This window comes from Penaeus monodon, chromosome 38, assembly GCF_015228065.2.
Source record: "Penaeus monodon isolate SGIC_2016 chromosome 38, NSTDA_Pmon_1, whole genome shotgun sequence".
NCBI classification, from domain to species: Eukaryota; Metazoa; Arthropoda; class Malacostraca; order Decapoda; family Penaeidae; genus Penaeus; species Penaeus monodon.
Window position 1 is genome coordinate 2,380,894 of NC_051423.1, and position 26,594 is coordinate 2,407,487.

General features: G+C 49.6%; 2 protein-coding genes across 5 annotated transcripts; one reads left to right on the top strand and one right to left on the bottom strand.

Moving 5' to 3' along the window:
- Positions 1-26,097, bottom strand: LOC119596485 (prolyl hydroxylase EGLN3-like). 4 transcript variants are annotated; one of them, XM_037945755.1, is made up of 6 exons: positions 25,002-26,097; positions 12,081-12,348; positions 7,687-7,949; positions 5,498-5,617; positions 2,753-2,886; positions 1-2,153 (listed from the first exon to the last, which is right to left on the bottom strand). In XM_037945755.1, exons 1-6 carry the CDS (start codon positions 25,494-25,496, stop codon positions 2,066-2,068), a joined length of 1,368 nt encoding a protein of 455 aa, XP_037801683.1. In that variant the 5' UTR covers positions 25,497-26,097; the 3' UTR covers positions 1-2,065. The 4 variants fall into 4 exon arrangements, with proteins under 4 accessions (XP_037801683.1, XP_037801684.1, XP_037801686.1 ...); XM_037945756.1 differs by having other exon boundaries at positions 1-2,150; positions 25,002-26,094; XM_037945758.1 differs by lacking the exon at positions 25,002-26,097 and adding an exon at positions 14,871-15,253.
- LOC119596486 lies at positions 21,884-24,904 on the top strand. Its single transcript, XM_037945759.1, has 3 exons — positions 21,884-22,173; positions 22,361-22,488; positions 22,680-24,904. The coding sequence occupies exons 1-3, from the start codon at positions 22,129-22,131 to the stop codon at positions 22,900-22,902; spliced, it is 396 nt and encodes a 131-aa protein (XP_037801687.1). The 5' UTR covers positions 21,884-22,128; the 3' UTR covers positions 22,903-24,904.
- Positions 26,098-26,594: the final 497 nt, after the last annotated feature.

Here is a 26,594-nt window from a genome sequence, read left to right on the forward strand (position 1 = left end):
GAAGTCTTGGAACAGTATATTTACTTCACGGAGACAATTGAATGAATGAATGAATTTTTGATGAAGTGTTGTATGCATGGCTCGGAACCATCTGATTTGCCCTCCAATAACCAAAATCCGTAACAAAGTGTCAAAGAATACCTATAAAAACACTGGTTAATGTACAAACCAGCTGCTGCCTGGCAATGCATGCATCACAGTTGGCTGGCACAGTGGAAACAGTTTCTTTTTATATAATGAATTTAAACCAGTTTTGAAAAAAAAGAAAAAAAAAATAATATAATGAAAAAAAATAAAAGTAAAAAATCAAATAAATAAAACAAAGTAACCACATGGAAGCACAAAAGTGTACGTGAAACAAATCGAAGTAGGAAAGAAATTGTCCAGTTACAAAAATAATAGGTATTTCAAATTTCTTGCATGGTTCCAGTGTGCTAGTCCAATCCTATGATGATGTTTTCTGCTACTTCACTGTACATATTATAGCACCAAGTACATGCAACACAGAACTTCAGGCACAATTAAATTCACAGATTATGGAAGTGATTTTTTTCTGGGCACTGCCCACATTCTGTATTTTTTTTTTTTTCTTTTTTCTTTCAAAATTTACATTTCTTGATCACTAACAATGCATGAGAATACAAGCCAAAGACTAAAGATCATTATTAGATATCCATTGCATTTCAAGCAAGAAATATCTTACAAAATCACAATAGTTTAAATACATCTTATATACATCATAATAATGTTGCTTTCATGAGAAAAAATAATCAACAAATGATAGGATAAAACACAAGTTTTCTTGCATTCTTTTTACTGGTATACTTGTGCCTAAACAGATGAAGTATATACATGGGAGCAATTTAAATTCTTAATATGTATAGTATTTACCTTGCAGGACATTTGTTTCTGGTTCTGCTCCAAGGAAAAAGGAGTCTTGTGCTCCTCTTCTTGGCATAATGTTTATTGTATTAGCATAAAGAGCCTTGTTCTCAGCCATTACCATCACAGAAGTGTGGAGAAGGCAAACCATCAACTGCAAAAACCCACAGAGGATGCAGCATTTCTCCAACCATGTACACTCCACTAGTCTTCCTTTTGTGTCAAGTGACAACTCACTCTATACATATGCCCAAGCTACTTAGCTAATATTTGGCTATAATATTTGTGGCATTAAGTGAAGACTGTAAATTATATCACCACCTTAAATTAGTATATATATATATATATATATATATATATATATATATATATATATATATATATAAAGAGGTCACAGCCCTTATAGATTGAACAATCAATTTCCTTAAACAATCTAGTTTCTCAATTTTCTAAGTAATTTATGTTCTTACTTTTGAAGGCTTTTTACAAATATTCACATAAATCATAAGTAAAATGAAAGAAGACTGAAAGACATTCTTCTTGGTATGGATTTATGAATTTACAATGATATGAAGAGATGATAGATACAGGACAAAGAAGTTCTTGAGACATGAACCAATTTATGAATACTCAATAAATCAACATGAGCTACTCTCTTTGTCTTGAAAATTCCTTGTCTGATAAATCCTTACAACCAGAACCACTGCTATCCAACACCATTTCTCTCTAGAAATGCAAGGCGAGATAAAATGCACACGTCATGGCATATGATACATCTGAATACAATTCCTTTTGTACATTTTTTTCTTTTTAAGGTAAAGACCACTGTAAAAATGAAAAAAATATAAATAAAGTTTTTATCATCAACGAGGTAAAGACCATTATCTTCCACAAATTTAATTTGTCTCCATATTCAGGTAATTGGATACATAAGGCAATGGCTAAAGATGCCTGGCATCAGACAGCCATTAGTTCACCAAACTTCTCACTATGTCAACAGTATGGCACATGGTTACTTTCCATTTTCTAACTCAACTTGTTCCTGAAGTGATCATGATAATGGGTATCGGTCAACCCTGTGGCATCCTGCCTCTTCTGACTGTGACAGCTTTCCCAGTGAAATCTCTGCACTGAGTGTGAGTCACACGCTGCGAACATTTGCTCTTGCTCATCCTACAGCAGATCAGGTACTGGACGAAGTACTTTGGATCCTGGAGAGGTAGTTTTCCCTCTCGTTCTGGTCAAGGTACCACACAGTGATGGCATATCTACTGAAAGAAGAAATGGAACTCAGTTTTCACATTCATCAATATGTAACAAAATCATTACCTTCATATACTGTCTACAAAAAAAAATCATATTATTTAATGACACAGACATCTAAGGTACATATAACCAAGTAGATCCACTCCCATATAATATACTGAACCCAAAAATAAAATGGGACTTTTTCCAAAGAGTATTCAATTAATGGTAAAGAAATTTTGGTAAATGGTATGGAGAATTATGCATCTAGTCCTATCAGATACCTCACAGCGCACTCTCATTGACTAAGCATGGTGACATTATCAGCTCCCCTATTTTTTTACCTCAACAATGTGCAATATTTTTGGATAAGTGATATTTCAGTACATTTTCTTTGAGAAAGTTCGGTAATAAAAATGTAAAAAAAATACTGAAAATGAAACCCAGAAAAAAGAAACAATACATAATACAATGAATAAAGGAGATGAGGCAGGACTTGGGTTAGAAGCTCCCAACTAGGACTTTCATTAAGATGGTCACGCCTATGTAAAAATTCCACCTTGCATACATCTACACATACAAAAATCACCCAATAAACACGAAGCACTTGGCAATTGGCACGAACCTAGTAATGCTGGCAGGCATCACTTCATGGGGGTTGCGACGGTCAGACCAGAAAAACAACATTCTGTCAAACAACGGCTCAATGTTGGCCACCTGGTTCATGCCTTCTGGATAGATCCTCAACACACCACCATCCTGCAGGTAAAAATAACACAATTAATATACAAAAAGAAAACAAAAATGTTGACAATAATATATCTGCTATACACTTCTCACACATACATATATAAATCTATGTGTGTATGCAAGCAATAATATACACTCTTGTATATGTGCTTTTTTATTGGTATGTGTGTGTGTGTGTGTGTGTGTGTGCATAAGCATGTGTATGTACACGATGTGTGCGCGCGTGTGTGGTGTGTGCGCGTGTGTGGTGTGTGCATGTGCGTGTGGGTTGTGTGGTGGTTGTGTGTGTGTGTGTGGTGGTGTGGTGTGTGTGTGTGTGTGTGTGTGTGGTGTGTGTGTGGTGTGTGTGTGTGTGTGGGTGTGTGTGTGTGTGTGGTGTGTGTGTGTGTGTGGTGGTGTGTGTGTGTGGTGGTGGTGTGTGTGTGTGTGGTGGTGGTGTGTGTGGTGGTGTGTGTGTGTGTGTGGTGCGTGGTGTGGTGTGTGTGGTGTGGTGGTGGTGTGTGTGTGTGTGGTGTGTGTGTGGTGGTGTGTGTGTGTGGTGTGTGTGGGTGGGGTGGTGGTGGTGTGGGTGGGGTGTGGGTGGTGTGGTGTGGTGTGTGTGTGTGTGTGTGTGGGTGTGTGTGTGTGTGTGTGGTTGTGTGTGGTGTGTGGTGTGGTGGTGTTTTGGTGTGGGGTTGTGTGGGTGTTGTGTGGTGTGTGTGTGTGTGGTGTGTGTGTGTGGTGTGGTGGTGGTGGGTGTGTGTGGTGTGTGGTGTGTGGGTGTGTGTGGTGTGTGTGTGTTTTGTGTGTGTGTGGGTGTGTGGTGTGTGTGTGTGTGTGTGTGTGTCGGCGAATGAGTGCGAGAGCGCCCATGACTTCCCCTGTGCCAGTCAACCCCAGAGGCAAAAACAGAACCTGCACGACCCACGATCACCATCGCGCTCCCGCACATTAATTCAAAACCACCACAGAAAAAGATCATTCCTCGCAAGGCCTCCTCAGCGCCCAGGCCCCTCCTGCCCCGACGCCGCCGACAACAGCGTCCCTCCCTCGCTGCCCTCCCTCGCAGGCCTTCCGTTCCCCCACCTCTTCCTTCGCTAAGAAAACGTCCTACGCAGGAGCCGCGCGTCTGCCCACAACTCGCAGAGTCTCTCTCGCGCGTGTTTTTACTGCTGTTAATGAATCTGCTTCTGTCCTTTCTCTGCAGAGTTTTTTTTTTATGGTTCCTAAACCCTCCTGCGTGAAAGCCGACCCGGGCGCCATGTTCCTGGGAGAAAGGAGCGCAAAGCAAGGAAAAATGTCGAGGCATGAATGAAATAACGATCGCCGAGAATCCGTGTCATTACCATGCGTGTCAGCCGCGGAACAGTTAGTTTCATCTACTTGTTTCCTCCTACCGACGCACAGGAGGCGCCTCGTGCCCCGGACGGCAGCACCGGAGGGAGGGCCAGGCCACCGGGGCCTGGTCGGCGGGAAGGCCCACCGGCGCGAGGTCCGCGACGCCCTCCCCGGATTTCGCAAATACATACAAACATTAACTCCAAATCTTCCCATGGCGTACGTGACAGGCGGGGAGGCCCTGGAGGAAGCGTTATGGCCGCCCCGAGCCCCCGCCCCCCGCCCCGCCGGGCCCTCGAGCGAGCGTAACATTTACAAGCACAGGTAGTGGGGCAACTGCAAGACTACCGCGAAATTCAATCTCTTTCGAAGGCGACTGCCGATGCGCGGCGCCAGGGAATGACACCCCGAGAAAACGCGCAGGAAAGGTGGTCTGGGCAGAGGCTAGGGCATGGGCTGTACCCCATACACGCTGAAATTAAATGGGAACAAGCGCCCCTCATTCCCCGAGGAGAGGCGGAGCGAAACGGCGGGAAAGACGTGTTTCTGAACAGCAACACGAAAAGACTTTGGCCTCACAGCGGCGAGGTGGAGGCGGCCTAAGTGCGGAGGGGAGCTCAGCGCCATTTGGCCCTCGCTTTACCACTTCTAGACCGGACAGCGAATTGGGCGAGGCGCTGCCGCCGCGGGCACCCAAGCCTGGCTCTGGAGGCGGCGACCGACATGTCAACGATCTCGCTGCGTATTAATCGCAGACCATGAATGGGAAGTTGGTCAGCCAACCACACGCGGTGATGCAGCCCGTTTCCCATTCTTCCAAACCCGTCGCAGGATTCATTCGCACGTGAGCTGATCGTGACCACAGGCGCTGGCTGGCCGGAAGGACCAAGTCCCAAGGAACTATTTCTACGCGGGGCTTCAGAAGAGCATTGCAAAACTAGATATTTATATTATTAACCATAGTATAACTGTCTATCTACCTATATACTTATTCATATACTACTTGTATGCTTCGCGACTTCTGCATACATGAAACTAATTAGCGCCACCACACCATGGCCTGAAAGCCACCTCCGCCTCCATTGCACGCACGCACGCAGGTGCACACACACACACGTGTGTGTGTGTGTGTGTGTGTGTGTGTGTGTGTGTGTGTGTGTGTGTGTGTGTGTGTGTGTGTGTGTGTGTGTGTGTGTGTGTGTGTGTGTGTGTGTGTGTGTGTGTGTGTGTGTGTGTGCATATTATTGTTGGTATATAAATTAATAGTCACTGGTGAGCGACTGCGCACACAGGGCCAACGTACCTCGGGTCGCCAGTCCTTGTTGATGTAGTAGATGGCTGTGATGCAGCGGCCGTCGCCGTTGGGGTTGTCGACGTGCTTGACGTAGTGCGTGCCCTGGCCCGGGTAGCACGCCACCATGGCCTGGGGGCGGAAGGCAGTGAGTTAGCACATCGATCACCGCACACAAGGGGACATAATGCACGTTATATGCTTGGTTTATTTTTCAATGAATGTCACATTATAAACTCCTAACCATACAGATGAAGATAGGCAGGCAGACTGACAGAGGACGCACGCACATACACGCACAAGTTATAAAATTCTCGATCGTGCCTATGATAAAGCAGGTAAGACTGACAGTATCTCTTGCTAGACCCAGAACTATCGGCATCTATTTATAGATGAAACCAAATATATAACTGTTAAATGTAGCCTTGGGGGTCTGTAAGTCCATTTAACCTTCACTTTCAAGAGCTTAGTGAGGTGTAAAACATCTATGCCACCACAAAAAAAGTTGTTGATAGTAGCAGACACAGCTTAATGAGCAAGAAAACCTTTGTGTTGACAGCTTTCACACGCCAGACGCGCCCCGCCCTCGCCCAATCCAACGTGTGTCTGTGCAATTTCGTTATGCGTGCCTGTACCTCCCCCTCTGAGCACATTTGCGTCCATGAGATCACATGCTGTGGGAAAGAGGGCCCGAGGGCCGTTCATGCTCCTACCTCGCCTGTCCCCAAGACGGCCGCTCGTGGCTCACGTGGTAAATGCACTCAGCAAAGCCATGTGTTATTATGGTCTGCGTATGCGGGTGAAAAAACAGAAACACCAGCTACACGCATCCTCAAAGCTACAAGCAGATAACCCCTAGAAAAAATCTTGAACACAAACCCGAGTCCAGTCTAGCGCTGGAAGGAAAACGGGTAACCTTTGCGGAAACTTTCAGGTCGGGATCTCGGCTCTACCCCTACCCTCTGAGAGGGAAAAAGAGATTCAGTTCTCCTTACAGCTGGTCACTTCTCTACCAAACAATCCATCTACAACAATGGAATAAATCTAGCTTCGTCATTCCCATTTGACACAAGGCAGCAGCAAGTAAATGAAACGAGGAGTATCCAAAATTTAAACAGAGAAAAAAATACGTTATATATATATATATATATATATATATATATATATATATATATATATATATATATATATATATATATATATTTTTTTTTTTTTTTTTTTTTTTTTTTTAATATATATTCTATATTTCATATATATATATATTATATATATATATATATATATATATATATATATATATATATATATATTCATTCTATAAAGCGAGAGAGAACTTGACACGAGTGCGTGCGTGGAAGGGCAACCTCGGACGTGAAAGCGCGTTCAGCTATTTAATCGGTGACCACCAGGACCTCGACTTCAAAACCAGAATTAACACCGAGCAGCATTAACCGCCGGGGGCTGATGCAGCATCATCCTTGCTCATCTGTCTTCAAGGCCGGGGGTTACACACGAAAAAAGGGTTAAAAAATGGGAAATCCTGAAGGTTGTTGCTGAATACTTCTCTCTCTCTGTCTCTGTGTCTCTTTCTGTCTGTCTGTCTCTCTCTCTGCTCGATCATGCAACATTCCAAACGCAATTGCCTCAAGTGTCTGGAATTTACAGGTGACTAATGGCCGCGGGCCGGATTTATGCAGGGCTTCTCGTCGAGCAGGAGCCTTAATAGACTCTGGTAGAGAGACACTAGGTAGACAAGTGTGCAGGTTCTGCCCTGGGAGGGCTGCGGCGCCCGTGTGTGTCTGTTATAGAGCGAAACTCGGAAAGTTGCTTCGCGTGCTCTATGTATTCCTAAATATTTGCACATTAGTATTAGCAGCCATTATTCGCTTCCATCATGGCATCATCAGTGGGCCTAGAGGGTGCGGCTAACGCAAGCGTCCATCCCCCAACCACACCGCACCCGCATTCACACGAACCAGGGCAGGACTCACTCATGCCCACATAGGAACTCCTGCCTGACCGTCACTGCCTTTTCACACAACCAGAAGTGATCAGAAAAAAGTAGATAGAGAAAGATGATGATGAGGACTGATGCAAATGAGAAAGAAGAGGAGGATGAAACTCATGACGGAGACGCGGGTGAAGGCGACGACGACGGCCAAGCGACCGGTCGAAGGCGCGGAGGCAGCGGCGTCACTCACCCTCGTCCTCCACTTGATGTTGTAGCTGGCCAGCTTGCCGGCGTCCTGGTGGTTGTTGCACTTGGCCACCAGCGAGTCCACGACGGACACCAGCTGGCCGATGCTGGAGCAGTTGGGCTCGCTCCCGGTCACCCACGTGATCTTGTCGCCCCGCACGCGGCCGCGCGCCTGCTCCTGCCGCGCCATCACCTCGCCGTCGTGGAACACGCCGTGGCGGTGCAGGCCGCCCACCTCCGACCGAATCTGGTCCGCCCGGCTCTCGCCTGCAAGCACGACCAACACAGCTTTAGCGTCGGGATCACTGGCCCTCACTTCCTAACATCATCTTAACTGCTGCTATTTCCCTATCATTATCTTGTGGTGATGCTCTCTTTTCCTCTGAATACTTTAAAATCATAATGATAATAATATTAATATTAATCATAATTATAATAATAAAAAATCTATCATCATTATTATTAATATCAGTATCAATATTATCATCATTATTGTTAATATTATTATTATCGTTATCGTTATCATGATTATAATCCCCATTATCTTATGGGCGGCGATGCTCCCCTTCCCCCATGTGAGCCATGGTTTCCCTGCAAGACCTTGTTCGCACGAGCCGCAGGTGGCCCGGGCGCCGACACCCTCCGGGGAGCAGGGCGCCTGGCCGCCCCTCAAGAGCAGCCAAATACTCTAAAACAAACATTTTTGCTCTCATTTCGGCTGAGATTTTTTTTATGACAACACTATCCTCTCACCGCCACAGGCCAGAGACGACGCCTCGAACCTCACAGCCTGGCTTTACAAGACTCAAGTGGCCCTCCACACTTCAAGCCACCCCTCCCCCCCTGCCCCACCCCACCCTCGCCCTCACGGCACTCAGCCTCCCGCAGGTCGTCCGTCTGTCAATGAAACGGGGCCACAACCCTCCCTCCCCCCTCCTCAACCCTTCCCTCCACCTCTCTCAACCCCTTTCCTCCCCTCCCCCCCTGAAGCCCGGCCTCTTGTTATCAAAACCCCAATCGATGACGCAACTCATCCTCCGTCGGCCGTGCCTTCCCAACCACTTTCTCTGTCCTGCTTGCGCCTTGCCTGCGGCCCTTGCCTCCTCCTCTCCGCCGCCCGCCCTGCTGGCCTGCCTGTCCCTCAGGCAAGGTCCCGCCGCAAGCACGCAAGATATGGTGCGGGTTTATCATCAGCAATTAATCCCTTCACAGCCTCGCCGTGTTTGTTGTGACAGCACTCGAGGCCGACTCGGGCTCAACAGCGCCGCTCAATTAGCCTGGCGCTCGGGAGGCCCGGCCTCATCCTCGGCCTCAGCCTCGCCCCCAGCCGATCCTCCCTCCTCCATCCTCCTCCTCCTCGTATACTATCCCTTGCTCTTCCTCCTCCTCCTATTCCTCCTCGGCCTTCTCTCCACTTCCTCCTCGCCTTTCTATCATCCCCTCCTCCTCTTGCTCTTCCCATCCTCTTCCTCCTTCCCATTCCCCCATTTCCACCCCTCGCTCCTTGCTCAAGCCTCCGTCACAAATTCATTGGCATTTTTGGGTGCCTCCTTTGCTGGCGCCCGGATCGGTCACTTTAGTCTGTATCATCACGAGCATTATCGTTGTTGTTGTTACCATTATTAATATTACTCTTATTATTATTATCATTATTATTATTGTCGTTGTTGTTATCATCATTATCATCATTACTATCATTATTATTATATTATTGTCATCATAATCTGAGTTATTACCATTATCTTCACTGTCATCACATCTATCATAATCATATTTACCTTCTCATTATAATTCCTATTATTACCATCATTATCAACATTCTTGTTCTTATCATTATCCTGATAATAACAAATACAACCATAAATAAAGCAACAATAGCAATAATATCTACAGTCATTAAAAATAATTAAAACAATGATAGCAACATTCCCAAAACTACTAGTCGATTACATACCAATAATTCCTACAACTGATCAACTGTAGCAGCAGAACCAATAGGCCTAGTCATATTATCGTTATTATCACCATTTTGTTTATCAAAATTAGCCTATCTTTATCATCAATGGCCTTTACCAAAATTCTATACAAATACCGACATGAGATAAGACCTTCACTTCCTCTTTAATATCTTTCACCAAATTCACGCAATATTCCTCTTTAAAAACCTTTAACAAAAACAAACGAAACAAAGCAATATTCCTCTTTAAAATCTTTAACCAAATTCACAGTCTGTATTCCTCCTTAAAATCCTTAACCAAATTCACTCAATAGACCAAACTGGAGTTCCCTCCACTTGTCTTCACAAAACCCTGCTGTGGGCCTATTGATTCCTCTGCATCCCACCTTTGTGTAGTGTGTGAACAAGATCAGCAGGTTGCCCACCAGTTCAGCTCCTGCATCATCTCCTGTGTACTTCTCCTTAGGAGAGAGCCACACACAAAACTATGAGGCATTCCCTTTTCCCGGTGTCTGTAGCGCCCTTTCCCCTACATAATGGCCAAATGCCTACATGGTTCTGCCGTGGAAAATGCTCATGCCTGTGCCGTGTTCCCTAGCCCAAGAAATGCAAGTCCTTTAGCCTTATGAGTTTTCCTTACCTTACAAGGGATTGAACTGAAAAAACTGATTGGCATAGACAGAGCAAGGGGGTATAGGTGGGGGGTGAGAGGTAGATTACTTGCAAACGCAGTTTATAGAAGTCTGCGACTCATTTAGCTTATCATGGCTTGCAATTAATGTAACTTGAAAATGTGATTGATCATGACCTGCTGCCAATACAAAAAAAAAATAAAAAGCCTATCATATAACTGGTCTTAAAAAATTCATCTACCTGTATGATCAAACTTCCTTAAAAAATAAATAGATAAATAAAAAATAAATAGAAAAAAAAAAAAAAAAAAAAAAAAAAAATAAAATAAAAATAAAAAAAAAAAAAAAAAAAAAATAAAAAAAAAAGTGAATAAATAAAGTAAATACATGTGTGTAGCCTCTTGAAGTCATAACACAATCCTTGTAGCAAGATAATACCTGCTGTATCTTATCAAAACCCAAAGGGCTAGTTCCAGTGCAAGCTATCTCTTTATCATGATGACTTGCAAACTGACAATTCCTGATAACAGCCTATTTTCTGGCGCTTTATATAAAATCGACACATTGGGGAAAGCTCTGCTGCCGCTTCAATTTGGTTCATTTTTGTTATGATGCACGACTGCTGTTTAACCTTACTAATCTCGTCTAAAATAAAAACAATGAAATAACTAAGCTCATAAACGCACTACATCAAAGAACCCAAGGCAGAGGAACATTTCTAATCAGAGGCTAAATTCGAATGCAAACTAACGAGATACATGATTATATTGACAGGATTTTTTACAGGACTTGTCTAATCTTATATCAATTTAATATACAAAAAAGTGATCAAGTCTTAATTACAAGCACTTTAATATACAAAATAAATAAGATCTCCTTCCTTTCACATTCCATTAAAATTTTCCCCTAAGGTCCGATGCTGATGTCGACACACAGCACACTAAAAAAAGTGAGATAATATGAAAAACATTTCCTACGCATTCTTTCACAGAACTTTTGAGTCGACACTTATGCGCATTAAATACTCTGCATAATCCCTTAAAGTTTTAAAATAGTATCTCCACTTAGAAGTATTTTCTCAGCCTAAAGCAAATTTGAAATCTTTGGTGGCCTACAACATTCCTAATTTTCTTGCAGAGGACTTCAAAAACAAACAAACAAAAATTATATATACAATAAATATATCAATTTAAAATTTTGAGGACACCCACAGTATGTTCGAAAATTTGACTTGCTTCCTGTAAACACATTTTAACAAAATCCAGTAAGAACATAACTGTGACCTACGGCCTATACTTCCTCGGCACTCTGGCAAAGGCCAACAAACCTCCCCACGGTAGTTCTGGTAAGACTGAGCCTGAATGGATTTGTTATTCATTGTAAAATCACTATGGAGGTCCCACGAGCTCTGTCCTGCCATAAAACATGCGGTGAAGGTTTGTTGGACATTGCCAGAGTGCCAACTGATGTGGAGGCCAAGCAGATCGGTATAAGGTTAGTGGTCGACATGCAGGCGATTTGTGAACATTTATCAAGGACAATTACTGAGGACATTATATCCAAAACGACGTGTCTAATGGGTCCACAGGCTTGCAAAGGAGCATCACCAATCACTGAACTAGATATAAAAAATAAATTGAAACTAATACCACCACTAAACAATTCTAAGCAAGTCCCTCTCCTCGCATGTCATGCAAACTAGAATATGCGCGCAAGTATAAATATTTACTCGTATACTATACACATAAACAATTATATATAATTGTGCGGTGAAACTCGCACACAAAAAATAGCAAAATGTGAACTTACCCAGAAAGTTTTCGATGACGCAGACCCCATACATGTTGAGGTCGCTTATGACGAACTGCGCCAGTCTGTTGAACCAGTTTTGATTAAAGCCCACTTCCTCGAGGGACTGAGCATCCGTGAACATTTCCACATGCTGCAGCGACGGCGTCCGAGGCCGTGGCAGGAGGGGCGCCGCCTCGGGGGCCTCACTGGGGTCCAGGGGCGCGCTCATTTCTGGGTCGCCCCCTCGCGGTCTCCGCCTGCCACCCCTCACACCGTCACCATTGCTCTGAAACGGCAAAGTGCAGTCACTGACATCGCGTCCACTCACCATCGCGTCGAGAACTGCGGAGTCAAGCGTAAAATTAGTCTTTGGGGAAACCTTCTTACTTCTCGCCTCGTTCTTTTGCGAACTGGACTGAGTCGCTCCATTTTTGGGCTTACAGAACACCTTGTGCTTCTTCCAGTGCAGTCTCTGGTGGTCCTGCCCACAGTACCAGGCCGCCCTGCACCCACTGCACACCATCAGGTGCTCGGCCTGGCGGTTGCACTGCCCGCACGCCCGTAGGCTCACGCCCTCACTCATCCTGCCACGGGGCACACTCAGCACGCGCCCGGCATGGTCTTCAGCAGCACTGGGGGCACCGGGGGCCTCGCAGGGCAGGCTCCTCATCCCAGGGGCACATGCCGCGCCTGGCTGCCCGGGCGCCACGCAGGGAGTCCCAGCCGTGCCCTTCCTCGTCCACTGAGCACACAAACACGGCGCTAAGCCATGGACTGGCGCGGCGCAGGCAGAGTCGGCTGTGCTGTCAGTGGCGTCTTGGCATCAGCCGCCCTGCCCCGCCTCCTCCGGCCGGGCAAGCGCTCTGGGCACAGCGATCCTCAGCAGCCGTCGTGCCCGCGGGCCGTGGCCAGAGTGCAGCGCCTCGGCCAGCGTCGCCTGCTGCTTCCCAGCTGGTGCCCCACTCCCTGTGCGGCCCCACTCCCTGTGCTCGCGCCCGGGTCCCTCCCCGGCCCCGATAATCTATATCTGCCACGTTAGTTTCCCGCCGCCCTTCTCACCCCTACGCTGTCGGACGCGGCTGCAGGACCTGCGGCTGCGGGACCTGCGGCTGCGGGACCTGCGGCAGCGGCCCCGGGCCCGCGGGCCGTCAGGCTCCGTGGGCGCCGCAGAAGCAGGTTTGAAACAGGATCCGGCGGGGGCCCAGGCAGGCCGCCCGGCGCCTGCCCTGCACAGCACGCCCCTGGGAGCCGCCCGCGACGCTCCTGCCGAAGGGGAGCCGCGGCGGCCGTGGCTGGGCGGCCCGCACCCTGCGACCCCGCCGGAAGCCGTACCTGCGGCTCGGGGCCGCTGCCTGCAGGGGCGGCGGCGCCTTTAGGGGATAATGGAGGCTGACAGCACGAAGCAAGTTTGTTTTGTTTGGCTGCTTGGAAATCCAGGGGGATTTTTTTTCACCAAGAGAACACTTTGCGAAGGTTTAGTTAAATATTAAACCTGCTGGAAGAGCCACGGCCCTTGCGTTATTACGAGTTCTTATTGGTATCTTCTGTCTCAAAACTCCGAGAAAAACGTGAAAGACCATGAATATACATGTATAATTTAAAAATACATGTTTCTACTATTATTATTATTATTATTATTTATTGTTACTATTATTTATTTTTTTTATTTTTTTATTTTTGGTAAACAAGTCGGTTTAAAAGAATATCTCTGACTTCCCTTTAACCTTACGCAAGCCGATAAAAAGCCAACTCGAGGTCCTTTGTCCCTTGAACGCAGGGAATTCTGGCCAAACTCGCACTGATAACCTGCGGCTGAATGTCACTGGAGTGGAAGCGCGTCCTCGTGGCGGCAGTTCGAGTTATTTATCAGTATCTTCACTGTCGTTATCAATGTCCATATCGGCGGGAGTGCCCATTACAAGAATAAAAACACTCAGGCTCTGCCAAGGACAGCCCTGGAGCGCCTCCAATGGGATCCCTTTCCCGCCCAGCGGCCCACCCGCACGCCCTTGACGGCGCTGCGACAATTTGCATGAAGGGCCGTGTCCTCAGCGCCCGGTCATGAAGTCCAGCGCATGAAAAAGGCGAGGCGTGTCTGGGCTGAGGTCATGATTCCGGCCGCGCACAATGCAAAGCCTGGCGGCCGTCCTCGCGCCCTTGGCTGCCCCGAATGACGGAGCAGACAGCCTCGAAGGCTACGCCGGCGTATCACGGGCCCCTTCCTGGGCTGCGGACGTGCTACTTCGGCGGGCGACGGTGCGGCCGGTACGAGATAAAGGACCAAGTAATTCTGGCATTGCTGCTCCAGCGTGGATCGATGCATGGACAGAGGCCTGCCGTCGGGCAGCGGCTTCAGCCCCGTCCGCGGAGGAGCAGCGGGCGTCTCCGCCTGGCTCTCCGGCAGGGCCTCGGGTATACAGCGGTGGGAAATCAGCAAAAACCAAGGACTGACACAAATAATGATGTGGATGAGACTAGGTCCTACCTGCGTTCACATTTCTTGAAAGTGCGAGAAGGAGAGAGAAAGAGAAAGGGAGAGGGCTGGAGCGAGGAAGGGAGTGAGGGAGGAAGGGAGGGGAGGGAGGAGAGAGAAGGAGGGAAGAGAGGGGGGGGAGAGAGAGAGAGAGAGAGAGAGAGAGAGAGAGAGAGAGAGAGAGAGAGAGAGAGAGAGAGAGAGAGAGAGAGAGAGAGAGAGAGAGAGTTCGCGTTCGCAAATATTAAGTTAAAAGTAATGTAAGTACATGTAGCGGCTGAACCAGCAGCAGGGCTCCCGAAGGAGAGGCGAAGTCGAGCAAAGGAACCACTAACTTGCGGCCACATGGCGGGGACGCGCAGCGGGTCCCGTGCTGGAGGAGTGCGAGGAGCCCGAGTGGCGGAGCGGCGGCGGAGGCTCCTATCGCGCGGCGGCCTCTGAGGCAATAACTTGACCCTCGCTGCTAGAGAACACGTCGAAACGAACCGGCCGTGACTCATTTCCCAGAGAGGCAGCGACCACTGGCCGTGCAGGTGGTGCCCGGCTCGCCTCCGCCGCCAGCGACATTTCTCCATCTCGACAGAGGCCGCCTCCTGCCGTTTCGTTTGTTATCCTTTCCGCGAGGGCGCCCATGCTTAACGGCGACGGCATTTGAGTCCTCCACACACAGCAGACACTCGCGATACAGGAGAATGGAAAGGCTCGTGGACTACAAGTCAGGAAGAAACGACGACTCTGACGCCGTTCGCCTTGTCACAGATTTCGCAGGTGCTTGCAGGTGCAGTCACCTCTTGCTGTGCTTGAACGAGGCCTCCCGCCGGACTGTCAACCAAGAAGGAGCCTGCCCTTCGCGATCTGATGCAGGCGTCACGCGTCTAAGGTAACGCGCAAGTGCATGTGCTTATGCGTGCTTAAGTAAGTGAGTGCGAGGGAGGGAGGGAGGGGGGACAGAGACAGCCAAGAGTAGGAGAAAAAGGGCACCATAAGGCAACGAAACTCCAACTTGCTCAACTCTGTTAGGCAGAGATAAGAGGCGACGGCCTACTTCGGGATTCCACACTGCATTATCAACAGACTAAGGGCGTGCTTCAGACATCAGCCCAGGCACTTGGCACCCGCTGTTTAAATCCCCATCATCGGAGATCAGGCTTAGACTCTATTAAGCGCCACTCGCTCTTCTGTGGGCGTGCGCGTCCGACTGGTAGGTCCGACTGGCCCAAACGGGTCGGGATTTCCCAGGGCAGTAGGAAAAGAGCGAGCTTGAGCTACGACCTTTCGTTTGTACGAGACGGCGACCGACGTGGACACAGCAGCACGACGCCACTCGTGTCAATCAATACGAGTTAAGTAAATATCAAAATCCCAATGGAAGTGCAACCGTATCATATGAGGCTGAAGCATTGCGCTAGAGTGAGCACGATCTTAAAAAGAAAACAACGCCCCTGGTACACATAACCACATCAATTTTTTTTTTTGGGGTGCGAAGGAAACGTGGGAGGCGGGTGTGAGAGGAGAGTCACGGGGTCCTTGGGGTCGCAGCCTTCCTCTCTCCCCTCCTCCCCTCTATTTCTTCTCTCCCTCCTCTCCCCTCTTCTCTCTCTCCCTTCCTCCCCCCCCTCTTTCTTCATCCTTCTCTCCTCTCCCCCTTTCTCCTCTCTTCTCTCTTCCATTCTGAGACACACTGATGACTCCGTCGCGCTATTCCAGCTCACGGTTAAAACGATTAGAAACCTGACGAGCCCGAGAGGTCATGAGGTATGACAAATGCCTTGAGGGACGCCACGAATCGACCACACGACTTGCGGACACAGTACTTGCATGCAGAGGGGCAGCACAAACTCCCTGAAGTCTCACTGACGATAACAATGAGCGCAGCCATCATCAGCTCGCCTGGCCAGCTGGTGAGATCAGCTGATCAACGAACACCTTAGGGCACGCGCTCAGTCAGCGAGGCGTCTCCGCTGGCTGGAACACGAGCCACACCTGCGTCGGCCGCATGTCGTCTCTTTCGTTAAAAATAGACGCGCATTGAAACACACACATCCCGCACGCGCCTCCGACTTACCACACACAGCATGGTCACCTCCGGGTATCTGATGCAGTAGAACGCCATGGCGACGGGCGTCCAAGCAGCCACAAGAAGACACGAGGAAAGAGGCGATTCCTAGAGGAAGCTTACTCGCGCCTCCGCTGTCCTCCAGCGATCCGCGGTTTGTGACGCGCTTCAGCATGTAGCGACGGACCTTGCCTCCGCCATTGCCATCTTTCACGCTCTCACGCATCCCACCTCCACCTCCAGCCTGGGCGCACGCACACCTACACACACGTTTGCCTGTGTGCATGCACGATGCGGGAGGGGGAGAAACACCCACACGAGCAGACGCACACACACGCACGCCCCTCGGCAACTTATCACGATGATACTTTATGACAAAAAACAACAAAGATCTCCCCTGCCCGCCCTCACGTACGGCCAGGCCTCGCCGTTGCCCGCCCGCCCCGCCCGCGGCGCCGCCCTTCACACCTCCCGCGATTGCAATTGTTTCAAGAGCACACACACACGTAAACAAGCAGACGCAAGCACGCGCACGCAAAAACAACCCGATACGCTCTCCTATCCCTCAAAACTCGGTCGCTCGTGAAGGAGGCCTTGTCTGCCCCCCCCCCCCATCTCACCGCGAACTCCCGCTCATAAGGATCATCTAATCAGGAGGGGGGGGGGGTATTTATTCTGCTTAAGGGGAAGGAGGAAAAGGAGGAAGGGGAGAAAGGAGGAGGAGGGAGAAAGGGGGAAGAGGATAAGAAGGAAAAGGAAAGACGAACAAATATTGCAAAACATCTACTTTCTTGTAGAACTACCGATGCGCTTTTGATATTTTAATATCCATTGGTGTGCAGATTATTAATGACCCGGTATAAAATTTCACAAACATGGTACTTATGACGCGCCTGTGAAGTGTACCTGCATCGTATCCTTAGTCGAAATTTTCATCGTATCATTACCTAATGATGTTTGGTTGCCACACACACAAACAAAAACGCAAGAGCGTAAAAAGGATGTGCCCCCCCCCCCCCGTAAAGGCAGAGGGTTCCTTGCGCGAGAGCCTCTTGCGTGCGAAGCGCAAGCAATCTCCACGGGGTTTTCTCCACAGATTCTTCCTTTCACCTGCTTGCGTCCGGCGCCTTCCTCTCCCCTTTTAGCGCCCCTTCCCTTCTCCGCCTTTTTAGGTCGACCTTCGCCCCCTCCCCCCTACCCTTCTGTTCAACCCCACCTTGCCTCCCCCCGTCCCCCTCTCCCCTCCCTCCCCTGCCTACATGTGCCTCCGTTCCTTCTTATGCCACTGATCCCGCCCTCGCCTCCTTCTCTCCCGCTCTCCTCACCTCTTCCTTCTCCCGAATCTCACCTCCCCCACTTCCCGGTCTTTTTACCCCTCTCCCTTTCCCTTTCCCTCCCTCGCCCCCCCCCCCCCCCGAGCGGACGAGGAAGCTGGGTCTCGCTCTCAAAGGCAAGGCTTTCGGGTTCAGAGCAGAAAAGCGCCGCGTCTCCTTCATTCATACCCCGAGTCCGCGGCCTGGGGGGGGGGGGACGGGCTCGCAGGTGCGTGAGTGCGGTTGTGTGTGTGTGTGTGTGTGTGTGTGTGTGTGTGTGTGTGTGTGTGTGTGTGTGTGTGTGTGTGTGTGTGTGTGTGTGTGTGAGAGAGAGAGGGAGAGGAGAGGAGAGGGAGAGAGAGAGAGAGAGAGAGAGAGAGAGAGAGAGAGAGAGAGAGAGAGAGAGAGAGAGAGAGAGAGAGAGAGAGAGAGAGAGAGGGGGGGGGATATCACGAACGTCCAGCGGCACCTCCACCAGAGCAGAGCTGAGTCCGGTTGCCTGGCATTTGGCAACGGCGGCGTCACGGCCGAGGCGCGTGACGTAACGGCCGACGCTATCGGCGGCGAAAACAGTCTTGTCACGTTACTCCTCCGCTTCCCTCCACGAGAAGGGAAGGCCGAACATTCCCTCACAGCGAAGGGAAGGGCATACCCCAGATGCCCTCGAAGCCCTCGCAACTGACCTTGGTGTGAATGCCCGTGCAAATCTGTTTGTTGCTCTATGCAAATTACCTGCGTTTGCAAAGCTCCCACTTATGATCGAGAGAGACAGAGCAGTCTCTCAGCCCCAGTGACGCAACGGACTGCCATCGAATCCTCAAACGAACGACGAACAGCAACACACGAACAGAGCAAATGAAGAAACACACAAACAAGGGGAAAATATCGCGCGTTCTGTGAGCGATAATTCATGACTGAACTATGTGAATGAGTCAAGCATTGGTAATGAGGCAGAGTGATGAACAAGGGGACTCACCTCTCCTTGCTGTTGGGGAGGGGGAGGGAGTGCGTGAGGGAGGGAGGGAGGGAGGGAGGGAAGGGGAGGGAGGGAGGGAGGGAGGAAGGGGGAGGGAGAGGGAGGGGAGAGGGAGAGAGAGGGAGTGAAAGAGAAAGGGAGAGAGAGGGAGTGGGAGAGGGAGGGAGGGAGGGAGAGAGGGAGAGGAGGAAGGGAGGAGGAAGAGGGAGAGGGAAGAGGGAGAGAGAGGGAGAGGGAAGAGAGAGAGAGAGAGAGAGAGAGAGAGAGAGAGAGCGAGAGCGAGAGCGAGAGCGAGAGCGAGAGCGAGAGCGAGAGCGAGAGCGAGAGCGAGAGAGAGAGAGAGAGAGAGAGAGAGAGAGAGGGCCATGCCACACTCTTTCTCGACTAAAGGATCTTGAACCTTTTGGCGAATCCCGAGCAGAGCCTCAGAAACGCTTCGTTCGCAAAACGAAGCAATGGCAATATTAATTACACCTACTAAGAATGCCGAAACTAAAAACCACAGACACTAAAAGCCAATTCATAACAAAATAAAGGACGCCTATCCCTGAACCCTTTCGCGGAGGCTACTGATTCGTATCAATATTACAAAAATAAAATCGCATCACCACACGCGGATGATATTAAATAATACGATTAAATGTCTTAAATACTTAAAATACTGTGTGTGTGTGTGTGTGTGTGTGTGTGAGAGAGAGAGAGTGAGGGTGAGGGTGAGTGAGAGTGAGAGTGAGAGTGAGAGTGAGAGTGAGAGTGAGAGTGAGAGTGAGAGTGTGAGTGTGAGTGTGAGTGAGAGTGAGAGTGAGTGCGTGCGTGCGTGCGTGTGCGTGCGTGTCCCGAGCCAGGATGCAAGGGAGCGGCCTGCCTTGGGCGGGCGCCGCCTTCGGGGCCTGGCGCGCGCAGGCCACCAGGATCTTGAAGTATGTAAATGACTCCCCAGAAATAAATAAATAAACAAATGGATAATCTAAATCAAATACAAATAGCAAGATAAAATAATGAAATAAAAAATGAATGTCAAACAAAAAAAATTAAATAAATAATGAAATCAAATAAAACAATTGCACAAGCAGACAAAATGAATAAATTGATACATTAATAAAAACGGATCGAATAAGTAAAACAGACAAAGGGACGAGAGATATAGATGAATCTAAGTTGGCAATGAACGGACTCACGACGGAAGACAAACTCGCGTTTATCATTTGGTGAAGTTGCTTGCCTGATATGCATCAATTGCCTTAACCTCACCTGATGTTGGGGAACCTGCAAAAGCAACATCTCTTTCTCAACCGCTTCGTCATTTGACTGATTGGCCGTTCTCATGTTTTTATCGATTGTCCTGGGAAGCCTTTCCGGGAAGTGCGCTGCTCTGCTGGCATTTCCACCGCGGGAAGAGGCAGTTCGTGCCTCTATTTCTTTCGAAGGAGGAGAGTGAGGGACATACAGAAAGAAAACTTGTATTCGATTATGTGTATAAGTACATATATATAGAAAAAAATAACTTTTTCAAATTCAGTTCTACCATCTTCCCCTCCTATCCCCCTCCCTCTCTCCTCACCCCCTTCACTCCTCCCTCCCCCCACCTCTCTTCCTCTCCATTCCGTCGGCATCCGGTTGACATGCAGCCTTTAAATGCTGAAACGCCGTGTTTTGTCTCACGTCGTAGCCCCCGCCTCCTTCCCTGCACCCTTTCCACCCTCCCCTCCCCTCCCCTCCCCGCCCCTCCGTCTCTTCCGCCTTCGCTTCGGTCGCTCCCTGGCGCAAGGGATTAGGTGTTGAGCCAGGGGAGGGGGAGCACACGGGAGGGAGGGAGGGAGGAAAGGGGGGAGGGGAGAGGAGAAAGAGAGAGTTAGAAAAGAGAGAGAGAGAGAGAGAGAGAGAGAGAGAGAGAGAGAGAGAGAGAGAGAGAGAGAGAGAGAGAAGAGAGAGAGAAGAGAGAGAGAGAGAAAGAAGAGAAGATAGAAGAGAGAGAGAGAGAGTGAGAGAGAGAGAGAGAGAGAGAGAGAGAGAGAGAAGAGAGAGAGAGAGAGAGAGAGACAGAAAGAGATAGAGAGAGACAGAAAGAGATAGAGAGAGACAGAAAGAGATAGAGAGAGACAGAAAGAGATAGAGAGAGATAGATAGATAGAGAGAGAGAGAGCGAGCCGAAAGGTGAGAAATTTCAAGTCTTTTCTCTCTCCATCTTCCTTTTTCCGTCTTGCAATCTCCTGTTTCCTTTCTCCCTATTCCTTCTCCCCCTCTCCTTCCTCCCTCGCCGCCGCCCCTCCCAGGCCCTGCTCTTGCAGTCCAGCGGGATGCTCGCAAGTTTTGTCACAAGGCGATAAATTTTCCCGCCGAGCGCCACATTCTCAATCGGTCGTCTCAGGCAGCGGAGGGGGAGGTAGAGCGGGAGGGGAGGGGTAGAAGGGGAGCGGAGGGGGAGGGGAGGGGAGGGGGAGTCAACCTGAGTACGTGAGAGTCTGCACATCCTTCCTGGCAACCCCCCCCCTCCCTCCCTCCCTCCCTCCCTCGCCGCCCCTCCCCTCGCGGTTGTAGTTGCTCGCAATCGCGTTGCCTCGCCTCCCATAGCCATTGTTAAGGAGCTGTCCTGAGGCTCCGGGCGGGGGGGGGGGGGGCGAGATGCAGCCGGATAAGCTTGAGCTCAATTATAACAACACTTATCGTCTGACCACGAGCTGGTGTTGTCATTTTTCTTTCCTTTAGAGAAGGTCCCTGTTTTCGGGTTTCAGATCCAGAAATGATAGTTTTCCGCCTTCCATATGACGCAAAACAAAACACAATTTTAATCGCATTGCAAACACCGACGTCATTCCCTCGGTAATGCATGAATAAACAAGCCAAATAAACAAAGCAGACACGTAACTCCTGTCAGATGAAAGTCATAGGCATGCAACGTCCTTGCCATGAGTAAGGTACTGGAACGTCGCTGGCATAACGTATTCTTTGTTATTGCTCCCCCTCCCCCCCTCGCCCCAATTCCCTCTCCCTCTCCGTCTCTCCTTCTCCCTGGCCTTCCCTTCCCTCCCTCCCTCCGCCCCTGCCGCGGCGGTGAGGGCGCTCGTGCGTTGGGCGAGGGCGCAGACGGAGACAGGCCGCGTGCGGAGCGAGTGTTTCCCGGCCACTCATGGCACTCTGCGGCAAATATTTATACCGCCTGGCATTTGGGTCCTGCCGCCCGGGCCTCATTTGGCGGAGGGAGGGCCACGCGGACGCTTTTTTCTTTTCTTTTCGCGACTGGTAGAGGCATGAGTCGAGCGACGGACGGGGCCGCCGATTGCAGATGGAGATCGGTAAGCGCTGATTGGTTCGTTTTTCTCTTATGAATGTAGGTCCTGATTTACTATTAACCGACTGAACGAATTCTAGAATGGGAGTTTATACTAAATTTTATCATTTTCCTTCAAATAAGCGGACGTTAGCATCACGCCAGGACTTTCTGGGAAGTGAAAAACTGAAATAAAAGTATCTAACCCTCAGTATCCACTCCTGTGGCCCTCCCACCTGCGATGGCTGCAGGTGAGCGCACCGCCTCGTTTCGCCCAAAATCAATGGCAGGTGATTAGGTCAGGGCCTGCCATTTCGCACCAAGATGCCATAATCACTAGGTTAGGCATGTCATCACATTGTGATCTGCCGGTCAAAAAAGCTCTCTTTAGCAATATTTATATATTTATTTATTTATTTATATATTTATTTATTTTTAACAGAAGATTTGTCGAATAAGCTAGTCGAATCTTTTCATGTGTTTGTAGAAGTGGCCGTTTCTTCGCTCCCTGAGACGTAGCTTCCTTTTCAGCGCAAGACCCTCGGCAAAGACCCGCGGCGACGACCCTCGGCGCCGCGCACTGGAAGGATCTCGCCGACAGGAGCACCCAGGCTCGGCTTCATTAGCTCGGCGACTCGCTGGGAGAGCTGCCGCAGAGAGTTCGCCATTCCCTGTGTTGAGTCTGTCTGTGGTTGTTCGGCCGACGGAAGCGCACGCAGCGATCGGCGGCAAAACAGCGGCGCGCCGCGAGTAGGCAAGCGATCGCTGCGGCGGCGGCGGCGCGATCGTCCGCCTGTCGAGCTTCAGCGAAAAGTCACGTAGTCATTCTGATGTATCCGCCACGATACGAGGGCTAGCGTGGAGGGCGGGAAGGGGGGGGGCAGGATAAACCCAGGAAAGGCTCGGATAAGGCTTATCAGATCGAGGATCTGCTTCCCATGCCGAGGCCACAGACAGCCTGTTGTCATGATAACGAAGGAAAAATAAAGTACTGAAGGATCGAAGTGTAACTGAAATAATTAAGGAAATCCATTAAAAATTCCGTTTCTGCCGCGCATTTATTTCCGCTGGAGCTGTCCGAGCTTCCTTCTCTGAAAAGGGCTGCGCTGCCACGAAGCGAATGCAGAATAACTCTAGTCATTAGCTCAAACACAAAATAGTTAAATAAACAGTGCTTGCACCGCTGCAGAGGCGGCGAGAGAGAGAGAGAGAGTGACGAATATCAATCCCATTTCAACAACAGCATCAAACTCAGTATATTTCGCAATATTCACTAGTGAGCGGTTCGGTCAACTAGCCGACGGTACGGACTATCGACCTTTTCGCGGCCAAGGACAAAATGTTCGCTTCTCCCTTACAAACGGTTAAGAAGAAAATAATAATCAACAAAAAATCACTTTGGCAGGTATATGTTTGTATTGTTTTTACCAATTTTATTTAAATATCAGCCGCATATCTATGCTTACATTTGTCTCGCAGGCTACGACGCCTGTCACAACTGTCAAAAGTTATTTCTCAAAACTCCCGTCCTTCCTGGCCATCCAGCGGCGGAGGGAGCAGCGAGGAGCAGGAAGGAGCGAAAATAGTGAGATGAGAAGCAGCGAATGCTTTGATTTCTTCGCTATAAAAACATGATTCTAATTTTAGCAGCAGCGCAAGTGCCGCGGCCGAGGGAGCGCCATCTGCGTGAGTGTCTCCATGCGCGCGAACTTTTGCCATGACAAAACGTTTCTAAAGTATTTTCCGCGTGTGACACTCGTTTTTTTGCAGCCTGTCATTTCCTGTGCACTGGCAGTTATAGCGCAATCCTGACCGCCTGTCGCATTGCAACCTCGTTTCGGGCGACCTTCCCCATGCTGGCATCAGCCTCCGCGACGGCCTGACATGGCCACAGGACACACTATTTCCCTTTAACAGAGCAGCAGGTGCGGCCGAGGAGCGGCGGGGCAACCGTCTTTGCAAGTCAGTGTTCCCGGATGTGCGGGTCAGGACGACTGCCCTGTTGCCATCGCTGCGTAGTGTGCTTTCGTGCTCGCCTGCTGGGACTTTGGCAAACTGGAGAGATACAGCGTCACCGAGATGCAGCCGCCGTTTGGAAGGAACTGTCCATCCTGAGGGCAATTATTTTCGCGACATAGAGGGACGAGGAGTCGCGGCACCTTTCGCCACAGGGAAAAAGGAGCCTCCCTCCTCCTGGTCCTCCTCCTCCTGGCTGCCCTCTGCTCTCTCCTCCCTTCCTCGCATCCGCAGGCTGTTTGCTTGGGATCCCGCGTGAATCCAACTCCTTCCTCAGCGTGAATCACCCGCCCTGTGCAAACCTTCAGGCATCTGCCTCGAGTGGCGCTTCCCTTGGTGACTCAGGACCACATGCAAACGCCTCCGCCCTGACCCCCCACCCCCCACCTCCCGCTCTGCATCGGCAAGTCTGCTTTACAGGGTGAGGCAGAAATTCGTGCATGCGTCCTCGATGGCCACCTGTGCACAACACTGATGGACAACATCCCATTAACCCTTTCATATACTACTCTCAGGCCTCACCATCACACGTGTAAACAAACAGTACTTAAGAGTACTTCTTAACAAACCCAGGCTTTACTGAGGTTTATGCAGCAAACGGTATTTGATTTCACAAGTCATATGCCAAACGAATACTGGCTGAGCTTATGTAACGGAAACATTCTTTTCAGATTCACAAGGACTTTGTCAGGCCACTGCAGTTCGAATTACTGCTGTTTATGCAGTAAATAACGTCACTATTCGATCTTTTTCTCTGCACATATATGCATACCTTATGAAATAACCATATGAGCACAATGTTAGCAAACAGATTACATAACTAAAAGTGAAACCTACCCATTTAAACTTTGGTATCAAGAGCAGGTCCCCGTAGACGTAGAAGAGAGGAATGTTGTCCCTTTTGACGACGTTGGCCAGCACTCTCTTTCTGTTGATCAAAAGCTTTCTGCAGGTCTCCGCCGTCTGCCGTGCCTCCTGCACTGCATCGCCATCGACAGTATCTTCGAATTTTCTCTTCTTAACACCTTCCTCGGGGTCCTGAGAGCACCGATCACCATGGTCACTGTCTTGGCTCGTTCTGCAGTGGCCGTGCGTCCTGGCCAGGTGCGTCGTGCTCGTGAGGTGGTAGAAGTGGAGGGGAAGGTGCAGCGGGAGGCGGGTGGCGCTGCTGGTGCGGGTCGTGGTGTCTGCCGCTACGCCCGCCGTCGTAGAGGTGTCTGTGGTGGACGTGGGTTCATCTCCCTCCTGGAGGCGGCAGCAGACATCCACCTCCTGTAGGGGCGCTATCTGGACGTCGCAGGAATCGAAGTCTGGCGAGGCAGTCAGCTGCATGTTGTCGGGGGTTGGACGGAAGACAACGGCAGCCAAGAGCAAGTCAACTAAGTACTCCTCACGATTCGCGAAAGCCTCTGATATGTTTCTTACTTAATCACAAACTGTTGTATCACAAAGTCTTTGGTTATATTTTGTACTGTACACACTCTGTTACTGCAGAGTTAGCCACTCATAAAGCACGATCGGTATTTTTGTCTTCACAACCGTATGTAAACTGTAGGAATATCTGTATCACAATGCTCATGTCACTTTACGAGACACTTTTCCACTCGAGTCAAACGGCAGGCAATTTCTGTCATGTAGCGCAGTGCTGAGAGCGCGTGCACGCCTGCCCGAAATCCGTAGTGAAATGGCCTGCTGGTAGCACAGCTGGTAATATAGCCTCTTTGAACGACCCGCCCGTAAGATGCTGCTATTCCCTGACACCTGGCGCATGCGCAGACCCGAGCCTACACGTTGGTTTCTATTATTTTCGAAGAATTTCAGTTGCTACACGCACTTTCCGCTCGTTGCCATATAGCCAGTCCCCAAAGCTACGGGAATCCGGACAGCAGGGGCTCAGAATCGCCGTGAGTGTATGGGAGGCCAAGAAAAATAAATAAGGTCCGGCAACTTTCCCCGGGCGCTGTTGACATTTCCCGACGGCGGCGGCGGCGGCGCGGGCGGGACGGCGAGGAAGTGTGTACGTGACGAAGCGAACGCCCGCCGCCGCGCCGTCCTGTGTCACCCCGGCCGAGGGGGGAGATTGCTCTGACCGAGTTCCCGGCCGCGAAAAAGCCGCGTTGGTTTGCTTTCTCATCCTCATGATCTCCGTTGGGGTTGCAGCCATGGTTTGCATTGCAAGGACACGCTGTTCCTCCCTCACTCAATTGCCACACGGCGAGGCTTAGGGCACGAATGGCCATAAAAAAACAACAAAAAACATACATTATTCCCCCCCTAGAATGTGAAAACTGTGTAACTGCCCTTAATACCCATAAAGGCACAAGATAACTCCCAGAGTACGTGTTAATGGTCATTACGTTACCAGGCAGGAAGTGGTGCCAGAGCAAAGTTGCAGCGAAACGTACCCTCACGACGAACTTGAAGGCCTTG